The sequence below is a fragment of the Balaenoptera physalus genome (genome assembly GCF_965194825.1).
Source record: "Balaenoptera physalus genome assembly, chromosome: 1".
Classification (NCBI taxonomy): Eukaryota; Metazoa; Chordata; class Mammalia; order Artiodactyla; family Balaenopteridae; genus Balaenoptera; species Balaenoptera physalus.
Genome location: NC_138882.1, coordinates 190,903,339 through 190,920,545, shown reverse-complemented (window position 1 = coordinate 190,920,545; position 17,207 = coordinate 190,903,339). Strand labels below are relative to the sequence as shown.

General features: G+C 56.5%; 1 protein-coding gene across 16 annotated transcripts in view; it reads left to right on the top strand.

The window, feature by feature from the left end:
- The window catches only part of CAMTA1 (calmodulin binding transcription activator 1), an 899,438-nt gene that overhangs the window by 631,174 nt on the left and 251,057 nt on the right, over positions 1–17,207 (top strand). For all 16 annotated transcript variants that reach the window (XM_082467637.1, XM_082467635.1, XM_082467634.1 and 13 more), the window contains one exon: positions 6,838–6,909. In XM_082467637.1, coding sequence (XP_082323763.1) covers positions 6,838–6,909 — 72 coding nt within the window. The remainder of the gene's footprint in view (positions 1–6,837; positions 6,910–17,207) is intronic.

Genomic DNA, 17,207 nt, shown 5'->3' with positions numbered 1-17,207 from the left:
GAGAGTGCGGGCCACCGCCACGAGCCTAACACAACTCTTGGGTCCCCCGGCCGGTGGCCTGGCTGCTGGGGGGCTGGTGCAGGACATCGGCAGAGGAAGTAGCAGAGGGACCCTCATAAGGAGGGTTAGGGATGGAGATTCGCTGTAAGCATCCTAGCCTGGGGACGCAGCAGGTATTATCCCTGCATTCGAGGGGGTTCTGGTGGGGAGCTGGGGCGGGGCGGAGCTGGGGAGCGAGGCTTTCTGAGCACAGGGGTTCGGGGATACACTCACGGACTGATTCAAGCAGGTACCAACCTCCAAGCACCCCAAATCCCCAAAGAGGAGCCGCCACCCCATCGTCCCAACCTCCACTTCTTCCCCCAAACCCTAGCTTCCCCGAATCTTGGGCCCTGGGGTCTCAGGTTCCAAGAGGCCCAGCTGAGCATCCCTGAACCGGGCCCCACTCTTGTTCTCCGGAGCCTCAGTGTCTGATAGAACCTTCCGTGACGATGGGTTTTTCTGAGCCGTCCAACATGGTAGCCGCTCATTCCGTGTGGTAGGTGAGCACTTGAATTGAGCCTAGTGTGACCGAAGAACTGGTGTTTCTATTTTATTTCCTTCTATGTAATAAGAATCGGAATTGGAATTTGAGCAGCCTCACGTGACTCCTGGTTGCCACACCCTCCTCTAGAGAGGCCTGTCGTGCGGGGCTAGGGATGTGCGGTCCCCCAGCCCACCGAGGAAGATGCTGGGCTCATGTTTCCCCAGAGGAGGAGGGAGACAGCAAGCCCTGGCTTTGGGGGTTCCCCCTCTCCTGTGGGAGGGGGCCCCCAAAACAGAATGAAAAGGTCTTCCCCAGAGAAGAAGGCTTTATCAAGGCTGCGGGGATGTAAAGCAGCTTCACATCTCCAATCCCGTGCTACCTGCTTTCAGCTGCCCTTACTTTATCCCATTGAATTCTGCTTGGTTAATAAAATGAAGGCACTTGACAGGGAGAGGAAGCCTTGTTTTCACTGAGTGCCTGTTACATGCCAGGAAGTCCTCCACGCCCAGCACGGTGCCCGAGTGTCCGCTAATCTCACATTTAGGCAATACACGTCACACTCAGGCCAGAAAACAAACATCCACAGCTAAGTCTAGTTCGAAAGACAACCAGGTCTTCTGAGAGCTGTCTGTAGACGATGGTGGGGAAAGGTACTGTGTTCAATACTCACTCTTAAGTGTATTTATTAAATGTACAGTCTATTATTTTCTATGCACTTGGGCCTTTGCTGCTCCCTCCTTGCCCGGCGTAGATATTCACATCGCATGGAAATCAACCAAAGTTCACTGAACACCTGCTACATGGAAATCACCGCAGGGAATTTTACAAAGGACCATACAATTCACATTCCTCCCAATCTGATGGGTCGTGGTTAGCAACCTATGGCCCATGGGCTAGAGCCAACCCATCACCTACTTTTGTATGGCCCATGAGCTAAGAATGGTCTTCACATTTTTTTTTAATGGTTGGGGAAAAAAAATCAAAAGAAGAATGATATTCATGACAGGTGGAAATTATGCAAAGTTCAATTTACAATGTCCATCAATGAAGTTTGGGGACACATTCATTACCTGTCGTCTAAGCTGCTTTTGCCCCACAAGGCAGAGTTGAGCAGCTACAGCAGAGACCATCTAACTCACGAGGCCGAGAACATCTACCATCTGGCCCTTGGCAGAAAGTCTGCCAGCCCCTGCGATAGGTGAGCTCATGGTGACAGAGATGGTGCCTCTGATACCCCAAGGCAGAGTCTGCCTCCCGTGCTGCCCCCTGACCCCAGATGGGTCATTTCCAGGGGCTCCTCCCACTGGCCGGGTCAGGAGAGGCTTCCTGGAGGAGGGAGGATCTGAGATGGACTCGGGGGGGTGGGGGGTAGGGTTTGCACAGGAGAGGACGAAGCCCGCCCTGGGGGGTGGGACAGTCTGAGGGAAAGCCCGGAAGTGGGGACAGCGAGTCAGCCGTATTCTAGAGCAGAAGCCGAGAGTGGAGGGGACAATGGGAGGGCTGAGCTCATGCCAGAGAGAGACAGAGAGACAGAGATGGGGAAGCAGCTTCACCTCTCGGAGCCATTGAGGGCTGGAGGGAAAGGGGACCCACCGTCCAGTCCCAACCCCCCACCAATAAAGCTGCGCTCACCACCTGAGATGCTCCCTTCTTGGCCCACCGAGGCCATCGGGTGTCAAGCCCTAATGGACCTTCTGGCCCCCAGGGGACCCCTGGCAGCTGAGTCTGTTGGGGAAAAGTCCCTTTGAGGAGGTTTGAGGCTGATGCTTTCTTCAGAAACGTTCCTTTCTGAGGCATATATTTTGAACTGAAGGGAGCTCTTGTTTGCTCTTGGTTTCCCCTGTAATTTTATCTTTCGTCTTTATTTAAGAAAAAAAAAAGCCCTGTAGACTCCTACAAGCAATTTTGAGTATTTAAGAAAAAAATTCTTCCTTGCTCCACTGTCCTGTTAAAGGGAAGATGTCAGACCTTCATTTCCCAATAGAACTAATTTGAACGTTGCTTTCATCTACAGGGTGACGTTCTCCTGAGTTTCCTATAAACAGCTGGTTGCTTTCTCTTTTTCTTTCTTTGTTTTATGTGATACACATAAACAAGGGGCCCAGGGTGTGCTTTCCCGTACACACCTACACACGCGTGTGCACCCACCCGCTTACACACACGCACACGCAGCTGCATCTGCCAGCCCTGGGATGTGACTCTCCCTCCCAGCATATCACGGCCCCCAAATGCAAAGCTCAACCCAGGGACACCCCAAGGGACCCCCAGAGCCTGATCAAAAAGCACCAGGAGTTTGTACAACACAGATGACTACAGACGAAGTTGATTGCTTTCTTGATTAGTGGTTAAAGGGAATGGATTTGATACGCTGCGTCGTGAGATAGTGTGCAATTAATCCCTGACTGGCTTGGTGATGACACTGCCGTGAGGACTGGAAATGGGCAGAGGTGGTCCAGCGTGAGGGCAGTGGTGACGATGGGAACTGGCCAGAGAGCCTGGGATCAGGACGGGGCCGTGGGTGGTTTGGGGTTGTGAGGTATGTGGGCACAGGGTGAGGCAGCCCAGCACACCACATGCCTGCCGCTCGGAGCATCTGCAAGCTCACGCCTCACCTGCTCTGTCCACCTGAGCCAGCAGGCACGGCTCTGTGCTGCAGAAACCAGCCTGAGTGGATGGACCCCACTCTGGGCCTCTCCACGTGACTCCAACGCCGTCCCTGTGCTGAGGATGTGGAGATCACCGTTGCCAGCCCAGATGCAGCACCAGATCTCAGAAACTTACTGCTTTCTGGGTGTCTCCCCTTGGGGGGTCTTACGAGCTCCCCAGAGTCACCAATAGAAATCTGAAATCAGCCCCTCCTGACCAGCCTGCTGCACCCCCAGGGTTTCCTGTGAGTGGGCCCACTGTGTACCCGTGTACCTGTCTGCACAGCCAGAAGCTGGGCGTCATCCTTACCCCTGCCAATGTTTCCATTTCTCTGCTGCTGCCGCCTCTCGTCCCAGCATGCCTCCTGGACTCAGGACTGGACCTGGTGCCCCCGCCCTCCCCGACCCCGGTCCCTGGCCACACGGCTGCCACAGTGAGCTTCGGAACGCGGATGTTCCTTTGTTCCCCGCCGCCCCAGGGTGAAGCCAACCTCCTTACTGTAGGCCCTGTGGCCTTTTGTGATCTGACCCGCTTTGTCTCCCCAGAACTTGCCTCTCGCCACGCCCCCGTGCAGTGGACACTCCGGTCCATCCCAATGTCCTTACAGGTCCTCAAGCCCAGCCCACTGTGTCTCACCTCCTGTCCCCACGTGCATTTCCTGAAGCTGGAAATACTCTCCTTCACTCTTCCCTTTCAACCGTGCGCCCCTGAAAGCCCCCGTAGCTTTCTCTGAACCCTCTCTCACCTGCTGTCCTGGGCAGCCCAGCACAGGGGTCAGCTCTCGACCCTCACAGCCACGCAGAAGACAGAAAAAGGACAGTGCCCGTTTTGCAGCCGGACAGGACAAGGGCCCTCCCAGCTGGTGAACAGCAGGTCTCCCACTTCAAGCAGGATCCCTCGCTCAGAATTCCTCCCTTGCTGACTCTAGCTCACCAAGACTGGGCAGCAGAAGCCTCCTTCCAGACAAGGGAAACCAGCTACCCAACACCTGTCAGTTTTCCCTGAAACTGAAGCTCAACCCTTTAAGCACTAAACGTGGAGCCATTTCTCAGGATGGTTTTCTAGTCTTGTTTTAGAAAGACTTGAGCCTTCAGAGTTCCACAAGCAGAAATTAAACATGTGCTGTCTCTGGATCCTTCCCTGTACCAGGCTGTAGAGACCGGTGTCCTGAGGGTACTGGGTGGGGGAACTGTGGGCCCCCTTCATTCAAAGGTCCTGCCTGCCAGGAGCCCCCGTTCAGGGAATAGAGGTGGACAAGTGAGCCACGGGGTGACCAGCGCGCTGGGCCAGGCAACGTGGGAAGGGTCCGATGCCCTCGGGCTTCTTGAGTGCTTGGGGCTCCCTGGGGAGCTTCCTCCCTTGATGCCATTTGACTTGGCTCACTGTCATCAGCGGTACCTCTCTCCCACCTTCCTAAGATTGTGGCTCTCATCTGTGGAGACCAGAGACATCGGATCACCAGGGTGTTTACAGTAAATATCTAAAAATAGACTAAGTTCTGAGTGAGGCCCCGAGGGTTCCTCTGATTAAAATGCATGAGCCTTGATGTAGAAACAGTGATTTTTCTTTTTAACATCATTCTGTTTATTGGATGGTTCTGGGGTGGGGAGGGTGCCTGAGAGACGGGTGCTGGGGTGTCTTGGGGGAGAACGGGCTGTGCTTTCTTCCTGGGCTCTCACAGGAGGGACACGCAGTAGGTGATCGGTAAAGTCTCGGTGATTCCTTAGTACGAGGTTCAAGGTTGCCGCAGCCCAACACAGATAGATAGGCGTTGGATGAAGGGGGAGACAGTGCTGCAAATCAACCGTGTTCTTTTCAAGTTCAAGAAAAAGCAGTAGAAAGAGAAAGAGACAGGTGAAGCAGGGCAGTCGTGGCAAACTCTCGAGAGGGATGAACAGTGAGAAAGAGCTGATGGGAAGCCTTTTACTTCAAAGAGAGGGAGAGAATTCCTCTCTCAACAGTTTAAGTCTCCCTCCATCGGGCTCACTGCATGAGTGAAAGCAACGAAACTGCCCATGAGAACACCCAGATTACAAAGGAAAAGGGCTGATGTAAGTTGCAGGTGGGTTACTCATCCGTTGCAACCAAACGCTCACAGAAAATGTCCAAACACGAGTCTCCTTTGGCAAGAAGGAATGAGCTATCAATTTTTTTTTTTTTTAAAAGAAAGCAACACACAGTTTATTGAAAACCAGAAAAGTCAGGAAAGAATATTGCCTTCTTAATAATAAATACATTTCATGGGCAAGAATTGCAAGGGAATCGTTTAAATTAATTTCCGCTTTGTTTGTTTGGTTTGTACAGGGCTTAAGTCCCAGCTGACAGCAATCTGCAAAAGTTCTAACATATTGGAAATCTGATTTTCTTGCAGCCAGAATCCCATAGTCCAAAATGATTTCTCTTTCAACTCTGTTAATCAGACAGGCAAGGCTCAGATGGACTCCTAGTCAAACCAAATTGCACTTGGTCTTTTTGGGAGTGTGAAAAATATCTGATGAAAGCTGTACATGCAGAGCTGCCGGCCATTTCTCTCTGCAGAATTGGTGTCGGTGTTGGGGGACTATAGTGAGAGCGGAAGGGAAGACCTTGCCTATCCTTCATCCTCTGGGGCTCTGTGGTCCTGCCTTCTCTTTCTGCCCCACCCCTTCTGGAACGTGCACTTTGGGAAGCTAGGGGAACTCCAAAGAAAATAGAAGGAGTTCATTCTAGTTTGGAATTGGAGGCTCCAAAAGAAAAGGCCAAATTTCCTCCCACTCAGACTCTGAGCGTTCAGTTTCAGGAAGGACACAACTGCTCTCCTTAGCCTCTTTTCCTCACCCCTGCCGGCAGGCAAGCCCCCACGGTGCCCAGCGCACGACGTGCTCCCCTGACTTGTCCCACCAGTCAGCTCCACCCTCCTGGATCTAAGTGACAAGCTCCATGAGAGCTGTCCCTCCTCATGTCCCCTCTACATGCTGTTCCTGAACTTAAATCCTCACCCACCTTCTTCTCCAATCTGGCGCTAGCTGGTTTCTAAAACCAAATCCATCTGTAAAAGATGCAGGTTTATACTTGGAACAAACACAAATGTGAATAGAAAACTGTAAATAAAAACCAGCAAGTGAGGTTGTGCGCAAAGGGTCCCAGGCTCCGGAAGTCAGTCCTAGGAATTGCTGCCCCTCCCTGGCCCCCCAGCCTTGGAGCTCCTACCAGCCAGGGCTGCCAGGGACGGCTCTCCTTGGCTGGGAAAGGTCTGGAGTGTGTGTGTGCTTGAATCAATTCTGTAACCTTCCGTCCCTCCCCATACACCAAGGGGTCTTAACCCAGGCTCTGTGCGTGAACGTCAGGGTAAACCCCAGCCCCTCAAATGATAGGCAAAATGTATACATATGTGCATTCCTGTGGCCCCTGGCTTTTCCGGGTTCCCACGTGCCCCCATGGCCCTCACAAGGGGGCGCACCCCAGCTGTTCATCCATGTTTGCCCACTGGTGTTTCCCAGCTGTGCTTCCTAGGTGTGTCCCAGACCTTAGCCTTGGTCCTGAGCCGGATGTGGAGGTGCCCGCGCCTCGGTCTCCCTGGGGTGGTGGCGGCGTCCGCGGCCCTCTCTTGCCCCTTCTCTGTTGCGCCGTCTTCCTCCCTTCCTTCCCTCTTTCCAACTGAATTCTCGTTTTTCCTCTCTCCCTAGTGCTTGTACGGCTGCTATGTCCATTCCTCCATCATCCCCACCTTCCACCGGAGGTGCTACTGGCTCCTTCAGGTAGGTGGCTGGGACTGGATTCTTCTTCCGTCTCCGGTGCTGGGGAAGGGTCTGCGGAGGGAGCTGAGTGGGGTGGGGCTCCTGCGTGCGGCGGTCACAGGCCCAGGCGCCCTGGCCAGCTTTCCTAGGGATGTCGGCGTGTGGCGCTGAGGCCAGCTTCGGGGCCGGCCCGGTGTGACGTCAGATGCCAGCAAGGGGAGGAAGCCTGGCGGGGGACGTCCTTGCCCGCCGCGTGAGGATAGCATCCTGCCAGCTGCTTCCAGGGTGCCTCAGTTTCCTCTGATTGAGGACAGGAAAAAGGCTGGGTGGGCAACCTGCCCCTGACTGAGAAAAGCCTTTGCACTGAAAACCGCATGTGGGTTAGTCGTCAGCACATGTGGAAAATCAGCTCCCAGAGTCATGCCAGTTGTAGTTGGATGGATTGGAATAGTTGTTGGGAGACCAGGAACTCCTGGCTCAGAGGGGAGGAGCTCTGTAATCGACTTGTGGTGTCTGCTGTGGAGCAGGATGGAGAAAGGGGTAGAGAAGCCACCCAGTCACCAAAGCTCCAAGGGAGGCCTGGCCCCCAGATCTCTGTCCAAGGTGCTGGTGCACAGCCCCGAGGCCGCCCAGCCAAGAGCCGACTGGTTGTGTTGGTGGTCGTCTTGCTTGTGGAAGGTGTTGCTGTGAGTGGGAAGGTCTGAGGGGTCTGCCCAGCGAGCCTGGACCTGGGTCCTTTCCAAAGCTCGGCCTCTGATTTGCAGCTGCTCTCTGTAGAGCACATCCCCGGGGGGCCCGGCAGCATCACCCCAACTTCTTCCTGCTGCCTCTGCCCAGGAATTGCTGCCTCTGGCCTTTTCCCCCAGAGGTCTCACTTTCTGCATCCAAGTTAGCCTGGGCCCCAGGGGTCTGGGGATCCCCCTGACCTCGGGGATGCGATTGGGAGGGGTCCAGCAGATGGGAAAGCAAGTCCCCCGCCAATGCTCATGGCACATGTTCTGAGAGAAGAGAGCTGCACACGCCATGGAGTGCAGAAGGGCCGCTGGTCCCAGGGAAGGTGGCCTGGATGGCGTCTGCTGAGCACAGAGCCACCTCAATGTCCACACCTAGACCAGGCCCTCTGTCCATCAACTCGTCCTCACCTCCCCCAACCAACCCCCGGCCCCCGCCGCCATACACTTCCCTTCTCCTTAGTTCCCGGAAATAATTGTCTGTGGTTCAACAAGTTCGTTAGCGGGTGGCACCTGAGACCGTCAGACGAGGTGCTGATTTGCAGACACGGCTTCCCCGACACCTTGCCCGTTACAGTCTCCCGGGTCTGTCCCCCTCAGAGGTTGGCGTGGTAACACCTGCCTTTCTAATTGCTCAGCCCTGCGTCCTTGTGAAAGGGACCTTCAGCATAATCCTGGGATGCTACTTTCCAGGCCTCGTTAATAAGAATGGACCCAAGGCATTTTGCCATTTGGTGAAGGGTCTTCTCCGTGGCTGCAGGAGGGGGGAGTGGGCTCCTCCTTGAGAGCAGAGATCTGGTGCAGTTAGAACATGTCCCTGTGTCTCCAGGGTCGCACTCTGGCTGCCAGAGAAACACTTTCACCTCAAGCAGCCCTTGTGAGCTCCTTCCTGGGCCTCCATCCCCCCAGGTCCCATGCTGGTGTTTTCAGCTTTCAGGCCCCATCAGAACACGTCTTTGCTGGGCTCTCTCTGCCCGGCCTGGGGGCTGCCCTCCTGAGGGAGCCACGCCCCCGCGGCCAGCTTCCTGCCAGCTTGCTCCTCCGGCAGCCCCAGCTGTCTGCTCTCCAAGGCTGCTTCCTCTCTCTCCTCCAGACCCCTCTCGCACACCCACGCCTCCATTCCCTCAGGCTCCTGTGGCTTTCGGTAGATCTCCTTCCCCGGACTCAGACGCCACCGGGCCGCCTTGGAGTCTGAGCCAATTGGATCCCCAAACTGGATTCCACTCACTCAGGCCCCTTGAGCCAGGTCCCTCTGCGCCTGGGCTGCCCTTGCCTTGTTTCTGGGGCCACGCAAGGAGTGGGAGGGCTGCTGCTCCTCTGTCCCAGCCCTCCCCTCCCTGGTGCTCCGATCCTGGCCGCTGCGTGCTGGAGACATACCTGGGGCGACTCATGTGCGTCTGGGTTTGTTACCTTCCAGCCGGCGGGGAACCCGAGTCTCCCCAAAGGCCAGGATCACAGATCTTGTTTCTCCAGGGCTAATCTGAGTCTTTATCTTCTCTCCGGGTCCCTGGGCAGTTGTCTCTCCACCCCCGCCTCTGCGTCCCCGAGTTTCTGTGAGCAGGTGACAAAGCGGGAATGTACACGGGTGGGGGGGCTCCTGCTGCCGGGTCAGCGCTGGGCAGGAGGAGACTACGGAGCAAAAGCCAAGGCAATGAGCGCCTCGCACGTCCCGCCCGGAAGCCTGGAGCTCCAGGGTGAGCGCCCTGCTCAGGGCAGTTTGTTCTGATGCTGCTTACAACCCCGGGATAAGACGGCGTGGCCAGGTTTAATTCCTCTGATATTAAATAGGCAAGAAGCCATGAGACACCGGCCCAGATGGACATTGGCCCAAGTTTGTCTCTGACACCAGTTACCAAGAAAAAGGCTTGGAGTGGGAGTGGAAGTGTCAGGGCACTGTGACCGGGTGGGAGCCGAGGAAGAGGCAACTCGGGTGCCAACTCGGCAACAGAGAAGCCAGCGTGTCCCCTAAGCATGACACGCTGCTGACCAAGGGCACACTGGGTGGCCGCACCCCTCGCACCCCACCGCCCAGGGGGAGCCCCCTGAAAGGAAGGGGGCTGGGAGGAGGAGAGGGAGGGAGGGAGGGCGGGCTTCTGGATAAAGGAGAGTTTCTTCTGGGAGCAGTCCCTCCCATCCAGCCACTGCCGTCCCAGCGGAGCGGCCTCTCCTTCCTCTGAGATCCTCAAAGTGACATCGCTAATCCCAAGGCCACTTAGCACAGCAGGGACCCTACCCACACAGACCTGGTTTTCCTCTCCGACCAGACTGTAAGCTCCCCAAGGGAGCCACCTGCCTCCCTCCGTCTCCCCTGAGTGCCCAGCACAGAGCCTCAGCCAGATCGGGAGGGGCCAGCACCCCCCCACCCCGCCCCACCCTGCTGCACAGGACAGGGGAGGGGCCAGCATGTCACACCCAGGCACAGAGGTCAGGGAGGAGGAGGAAGAAAAGGGCAGCAGCCGACGTGGCACTTAGCTTCCGAGTAACCTGACTGTGCGGGTGGGTGCCACCTCCCTCTCTCTTTCTCTCTGTATCTCGCTAATAAATATTTTATCCGGATGTGAGCCGGCAGACACCGAGGAACCAGAGCCTTCCCCTAGAGTGGAGGGACTGAGGCCCGTTCAGCCCATGGCACCTAAGGTCATTGCCGTGCCCCGTGGGCACCACGTGGGCACCTGCACGGGCAGCATCTCGAGACCCCAGAGGACCTGAGCTCAGGCTGCTCCTACGGGGCCTTTGGGGAATCGGCCCTGGGGCCTTGAGAAGCCCCCGCTGCCGGCCGGCACGCAGCTCCTCTCCTCACATCAGCAGCAGCATTGAGGGCTCCATGTGTCACGGCTGGCAGGGCCCTTATAGGCTGCCCCAAGCTCAGCTGCTGCATTTCCTAGATAGACGCTGAGGCCCAGAGAGGGCAGGGTCAGGCCCAGGGTCACCCAGCCGGTCAGCGATGGAGCCGGGCTGGGATCAGGCTTCCCGGCTCCTTCTTGCCTCTGCCTCCCGTGGCCTTGAACATGGTAATCACTGCATCCTCCCAGGCCCTGAGCCTTGCTGGGGCCGTGGAGGTGCAGCCCCTCCTGCAGGCTGGGCCGCTGCAACGCTGGGCCAGACAGCCAGGGTCCTCGGCCTCCATCTCTGCCACCGTGGCCTCTCCTCTTTGGGATTCTCTAGCGCTTTGGCTCAGGCCTTCCTGCCTCCTTCTGTGACCCCTCTTGGGCCCCACAGTCCCTCCTTCTGTGCACTCCTCCGCCTGCCCGCTCCCCCAGGAGGACAAGCCCCCATTTCAGGCCAGACTTGCCAGCAGATTCTGTATGGCTCATTTGGAAACTATTTCTGCTTCTAATGAGTGTTTTTCTTTTTGCCCTTGTCCTCTAAAATGCTTAATGAATGTTTTCCATGCTCAAGTGAAGCAGGGGGTGTGTCCCTGTGTGTCTGCCACCGCCATTCATTCGGGGCTGCGTGTCTGTTGAGACCAGCTCGCAGGGGCAGGCAGCGGGGGCTGCTCCCTGGACCACCCCGCAGCTCACACAGGCCTGCAGGCTCCTGGGTGCTGCTGTGCAAATACAGGGACCCTGGGGCTTTGGGGGGACCCCGGGACTGGGGGCTCCTGGGTCACTGAGAGTGGCAGACGTTTGGGTTCCAAGTTCTGGCACCTGGTCACCCCGGGTACTGACTCTGGGCCAGGCAGTGACCGGCCCCTCACCACGGGTCCCCGGGTCACCCAGGAGAAGACGAGGCTCCCAGGGCGCCCATCTCTTCTCCCCGGGATGCCATTGTTACCCTTCTTATAGGGAGGGGCTAGAGACAGCTTCAAGCACCTGGTCCCAGGCCGTGCTGTCACGGAGGGGCAGCTGCCCTTCAACCCCATACTCTCTGCCTCCTGCCTGACCTTGAGCTTTGCCAGCCCAGAACCCCCAGGAACAGTGGGTGCAGGGAGCTCGTCTCCACCAAGTGCCACAGTACAGAGGCAGCGCAGAAGAGTGCAGGGGCGGCGGGGGTATAGCCAGCTTACCAAGGGGGCTCACTCCAGGCTGTGCTGGCCCCCCAAAGCTCCCCACCCGGGAGTGGAGGGAGGCCTCAGCCAGAGGGCTCGCTGCCTTCCAGGGCAGGAGGGAGACCCCGGTGTTGCTCGGGCAGAGCCCAGGCTCCCCTGACGAGTGCCCGTGAGAACCGCACTTCCCCACCTGGCTGGCAAGGCCTGGGGGGTTGGACTGAGGCTCTAAATCCCTTTGTTGGATTGCGGGCCCCCAGCTGGCCTTTCACCCTCAGCGTGGTCAACTTCCGCCCACCCTGTCCTGAGAGCAGGCTTTCCCGAGGCAGAAATAGCAGGACTGTTGGTGGGGGGGGAGGTCCCCCGAGCAGGGCCCCTGGGAGGAGGGCATTTCTCCTGCCAGGAGGAGGGGACTTAAAGGGCAGCTGCTGGGGGAAGGCAGTGGCCCAAGACCTCCCAGGGTTAGGGCTAGGGTTAGGGTTAGGTCTAGGGTTAGGTCTAGGGTTAGGGTTAGGGTTAGGTTTAGGGTTAGGGCTAGGCTTAGGTTTAGGTTTAGGTCTAGGGTTAGGATTAGGTTTAGGGTTAGGTCTATGGTTAAGGTTAGGGTTAGGGTTAGGGTTAGGGCAAGGGCCATGGTTAGGTGTAGGGTTTGGGTTAGGGGTCTTGAATGTCTCATACAGTCCGGCGGGCCCCAGAGAAGGCCTTTTGCACACCTCTGGGGCCATCATAGCGAACGGTCCCGTTTCAGCTTCTGCCCCAGATACAGGCCTGGACCCCAGCTTGTCCTGAGGGAGCCCCACCTTCCTCCAGGGCCCCCTCCTGCCCCCAGTGCCCCTGGGGCCTCCTCACCTCTGCACACGGCCTTAGCCCCCCCAGAGGCAGCTGCACAGCTCCATATTCATCCCCAGCGTGCAGGGAGCGAGCAGGCTGTGGGCTTTGGGCCTCCCCTCCCAACCTGGGACTGTGGCACCAGAGTGGGCCTGGGACATTTCCCAACACCACACCCACGGGACCTCAGCGTATGGTTTTGTCCATCGACACCGGACCTGTCTGTGGATGTGAGGGCCTCCCTGTGAGCCAAGTGCCTCTGAGGTTCCCCAGGAAGGTGCCTCCGATCTCATCGCTCCCCTCAAGTAGCAAAGCTAGGGTGAGGTGGGGTGGTGGGAGTGTCAGGCAGAGGGAACCCCCGGCCCCTGCAGCGTGGCCCAGAGGCCACCATTCTAGCTCCCACCCGGAGCACTCAGTGGGCGGATGTTTGGGATGGTGTTTGTCTGAACCTCTTATAATAGTGGGATCGGGGTCACATGGGGCAACGTTCATGAGCCGCTTGACTCTCTGGGCATTTGAGCTCGTTTCTCTGAGTCTCAGTTTCCTCATCAGTAACATGGTTATGAGAACGGCGTGGACTGCACAGGACTGTTGTGAGAATTCCCTATACATGCAACACAGAGCACATGACGATGTAGCCCAGCTCCCGGCCCACGGCAAGCGCTCCACAGATGATGGACCGCTCGACGCCATCAGTACCACTTTGGACCGATAAGGGGACATCCTGACGCCCCCAGGGAGCCCTGTGAGCCCCACCTCGCATCTTGCCTTCATCTCTCACAGCGCCCCCCCCCCCCCACCAAAAGCGAGGATGGTCAGGACACCTCTGCTCCTTCCTGCCACCCTCTTCTGCAGTGGGGACACTGTCACGGCTGTAAATGTCCCTTGTGCCCACCCCCACCCAAAATGACTTGAAATCTATCTGGGGAATGATCGGCTCTTTTGCAACCCATGTGCCCCCCCCTACATCATCCCCCTCACTCTATCTGGAAGCGTGGCGCCACCTGGGACCAAGCCCTGCAGCCCTGAGCGTGGCCTGTGGGTGAGCTGGGTCACCAGACGGGACCAGCATCCCCAGCGGGGCAGCTGGAAGAGGGCGTCTGCACTCACCCCTCGTCTCCAGGCTCATCCGAATGGGGGGACGTCTCCACTTGGGGTGAGCTGGGCTCCACCAGGAGGCCAGCCCTGAGACGCAGGAGACAGTCTCTCCCCCCTCTTTTTCCTTCCTTTCTTTCCCTCTATCTCTCTTTCATCTTTTTCTTTTTTTTTAGTGGAGGATATTATAGCTTCATAAAAAATACTTGAGGCTTCTTGCTCAGTAACGGTTTTTGTGTCCCATCGGGGTGAAATCGAAGTGTCCAGGAAATAGAGCATCCCAGAGCCCACCCTGTACGTGGGCCCTTGAACGACGCCTCACGGGCTTAGAGTGACAGACGCACTGCGGTCAGGCTGGCTCTCGGTCCCAAACGGGGCATTTTGACCCACGTGGTTGAGGTAACAGAAGCGAGCTGGTGCCTGAGGAGTCCCTGGCCCCTGGGCCTGCGTTGGTGGGGAGGGGAACACGCCCCAGGCCAGCCGGCCCCTCTGTGCTCCATCCTGCAGACCCCGTACGGAGGCCGTGGCAGATGCCACGTACGGGCTGGGCTGGGGCAGAGGGTGCAAGGCTCAGGGACACCACAGCCCTGGCACTGGGTGGCCCTTGGCACTTGGTGGGGACTCCAGGTCCAGCTCTTTTGGTTCTCACAGCTGCGCTGGGAGGGAGTCAGGACTGGGCAAATTCGCCCTGACTTTTTCAGAAGAGGAAAACGAAGGTCGAGGAGAATTTGGGACCCCCAAAGACTAGGGTAAGCAGGGCCTGGTCCAGGCCCTTTAAAGACACACGGCCCCATCCTCTGGAGCTCACAGGCCACAGTGCCCAGGCCGAGGGGCACGGGCGGGGCAGGGAGCAGAGATGAGAAGGGGGAGTGGCTGAGGGGTCCTGGATGTGTTAACCTCTGGGGGTCGGTGCCCATGGCAAGGACAAGAGAGTCTGATGCTGCAACTCTGTTCCACACCCTTGGCTGTCCTTCCCCAGCTGACAGTGGGCTCCCTCTGGCCCACTGGGGACTGGGCAGCACAGAGAAGGGAGCCTCCAGGCCCAGAGCATTTGGGGAGAACTCCTGTGTGGAGAGGCAGGTGAAGGACCCTGTGGCGCCAAAGTCATTTCTGACCCTGAATTTATGTGCCTAGTAGGTGATACCGGAAGCCCATCAATGCGCTGAGTCCAGAGAAGCGGACATAGAGTGGGCTGGGTGGTCAGGGGAGGCTTCCTGGAGGAGGAGGTGAGCTCAAGGATGGAAGAATGGGGCAGGGATGTTCTTCCATGCCCTTTCTGACACGTGGCAGGCCTGGGCCACAGTGTACAGTGACAAGAATGTGTGGGACCCCAGATCCACGGGCCAAGCACAGGGCTGTCCGAGAAGAAGGCCTCAGGACAGGTGTCCCAGGCCCTGGTGCCAGTCAAGTGACTTGGAGGGGACGTAAGGGGAGAACGTGAACCCCATCTCTGCTTGGGCCCAGGAGAAGAGACCTGGAGAGATGGGGCCGGCCAACCAGAGGCTGCACATTCAACACTGCTGTGAAAGCCTCTCCAGGCTGAAGTGAGAGCAGTGGCCTTTTATCCTTATCATGATTATTATCAGTAACAGTAACAATAGCCATTGTAAGTCAGGACTGCTATGGCCCAGCAAGCGATTGTGTTGTTAGCTAATTATGGAGATGGACAAAATCTGGAAAGAAGTGCAGGGGGGCCAGGGATGCTAGGACAGGGTTCCAGAACGGGTGTTGGCTCTGGAGGAGGGGTGAGAGGAGGGAGCTGGGTGCAGCAGGGCAGAGACCATGCAAAATGAGGGACGGCTGCAGGACCGCTAATTAGACCAAAGCCTCAGCTTATAAGCCATCAGGAGGCTTTTTACATGCAGAGACAGGAGCAGACAAGCAGTAAGTGGTGAAGGCCTTTTGCGACGGATAAGGCGCGTGTGGGAATGAATTGTGGTCTCCGACAGATCTCTGGAGCTGCCTTCCTGTTCCGGTTTTATTCTATCTAGCAGCTTCTACTTCTTTCTCCATTTAATGTGCCTTGAAGAACGTGATGAGAAGATAAGGTAGACACTAGGAATTTACGGCCCTATGCAAAAAATTGCTCAATTCCATTAAGATTTCAGGATCTTTGCCAAGGCTGCGCAGCAGAGCCGATATTATTTCCTTCTTAGACATCTTTGCTTGATTGCAATTTACGATGCCAAAGCCTCTGCTGTACCACCTAAAGCCTCCAGAAAATATATCCCCCAAAAGCGGCCATTATCCTCTCTAAGGAAAGTCACTGGGCATTTTCCAGAAGCTTCTCTCATCCTGGTCCCCTCCTCGGGGATAGGGGTGTGGCCAGGTGGTTGGCCTTTGCACCTGGTCACCTTGCAGGGGGAGCAACCCAGAAAGTCCCTGTGATCAGGTCTCAGCTACTTGACCTTCACCTTGCAAATCGCAGCTGCCTGTGCTCTTGGAGCCCTCTGGGGAAGTGGGATGCCTTGCCCCACTTGTGGACGAGGGGGTTCCTGAGTATGGGGGAGAACTTGTAGCCACCAGACAGGCTTCCCACTGGCTATTTGCTGGGACCCCTGGGCCCATGGTCCTTCCAGGCCCACGGTTTGGATTTGCACTCAGCTCTGCCTTCTCCTAGCCACGTGACTCTGTCAAGTGAATTAACCTCTGCAAATCTTACGTCTGTGTCTATAAAATAGGCATGAAATACCTCCCTCTGGGGGTCACTGGGAAGATGAACTGAGCCAGTGCCCACAGAGATCTTGGGTCATGCTTGGCCCTAGGCAATGGTGGCTGGCACATCCCTCTGTTGTGACTATTTCCAGCCATTTTTGCTCCAGGGGATTGGGTGGGTGGGTATAATTGGGGAGGGGGGTCCCCTGAGAAGGTCCCATCGAGACCACCTTTCAATTGGCAAAATACTCAGATGCGACCATGTGATGGCAAACCCAGATGCGACCATGTGATGGCAAACCCAGTTCCCTAAGTTACTCTGCGTCTCTGCTCGGTTAGTGAGAAGCAACCTCCACATTCCAGCTGTCTGTCTGCTGCAGCCCTTTCCCCAGGGCCCCCTCAGCTCCCTGCCCCGCTGGGACTGACCGCCGTCTATCCTGGCCCATCCTGCAAACCCTCTGTCCTTCCCTTAGAGGACGGGGCTGCCCAGGTCAGGCTGGGAGACAGAGGAAGATCGAAGCTACCAGAGTTGCAGTTCCTTAGAGATGGAAATTATTAATTAGTCTTAGTATCCAGACCTTGTCAGCCTCTTAATCCTTCCGTCTGCAGAGGGGTTTATGCCTCCATGGTGTGTGTTGTCAGCTTGGCTTAGTGATTGCTTTTAATATAAAGGCAGAACAATGGGCGATACAGTTTGGTTACTACCTTTATTTATCAAGCCAAACAGTTCCTGCTCCCCTTCGACAGAACATCCTTCAAAGACGGGGAGAAGGCAAAAGCGGCTTAATTTCCTTTCTAGATGGCTTATAATGTGGGCTTTTGTTTAATTATCCTTTTCGTGTAATCTTCAGCTGACATTCTGTCCTTGATATCCTAATCTTCTTTGGAGCAAAGGGGAAAGTGCGGTTTCCAAAGCAAAAGACAAAAGTTTGCTTCAAGGAAACACTTTCTATTTTGCTTCTGAAAGAACTCAAAGGGCCAAGAATGAAATTCAGATGTCATTTGGTGGAGTGAAATGGAAAATG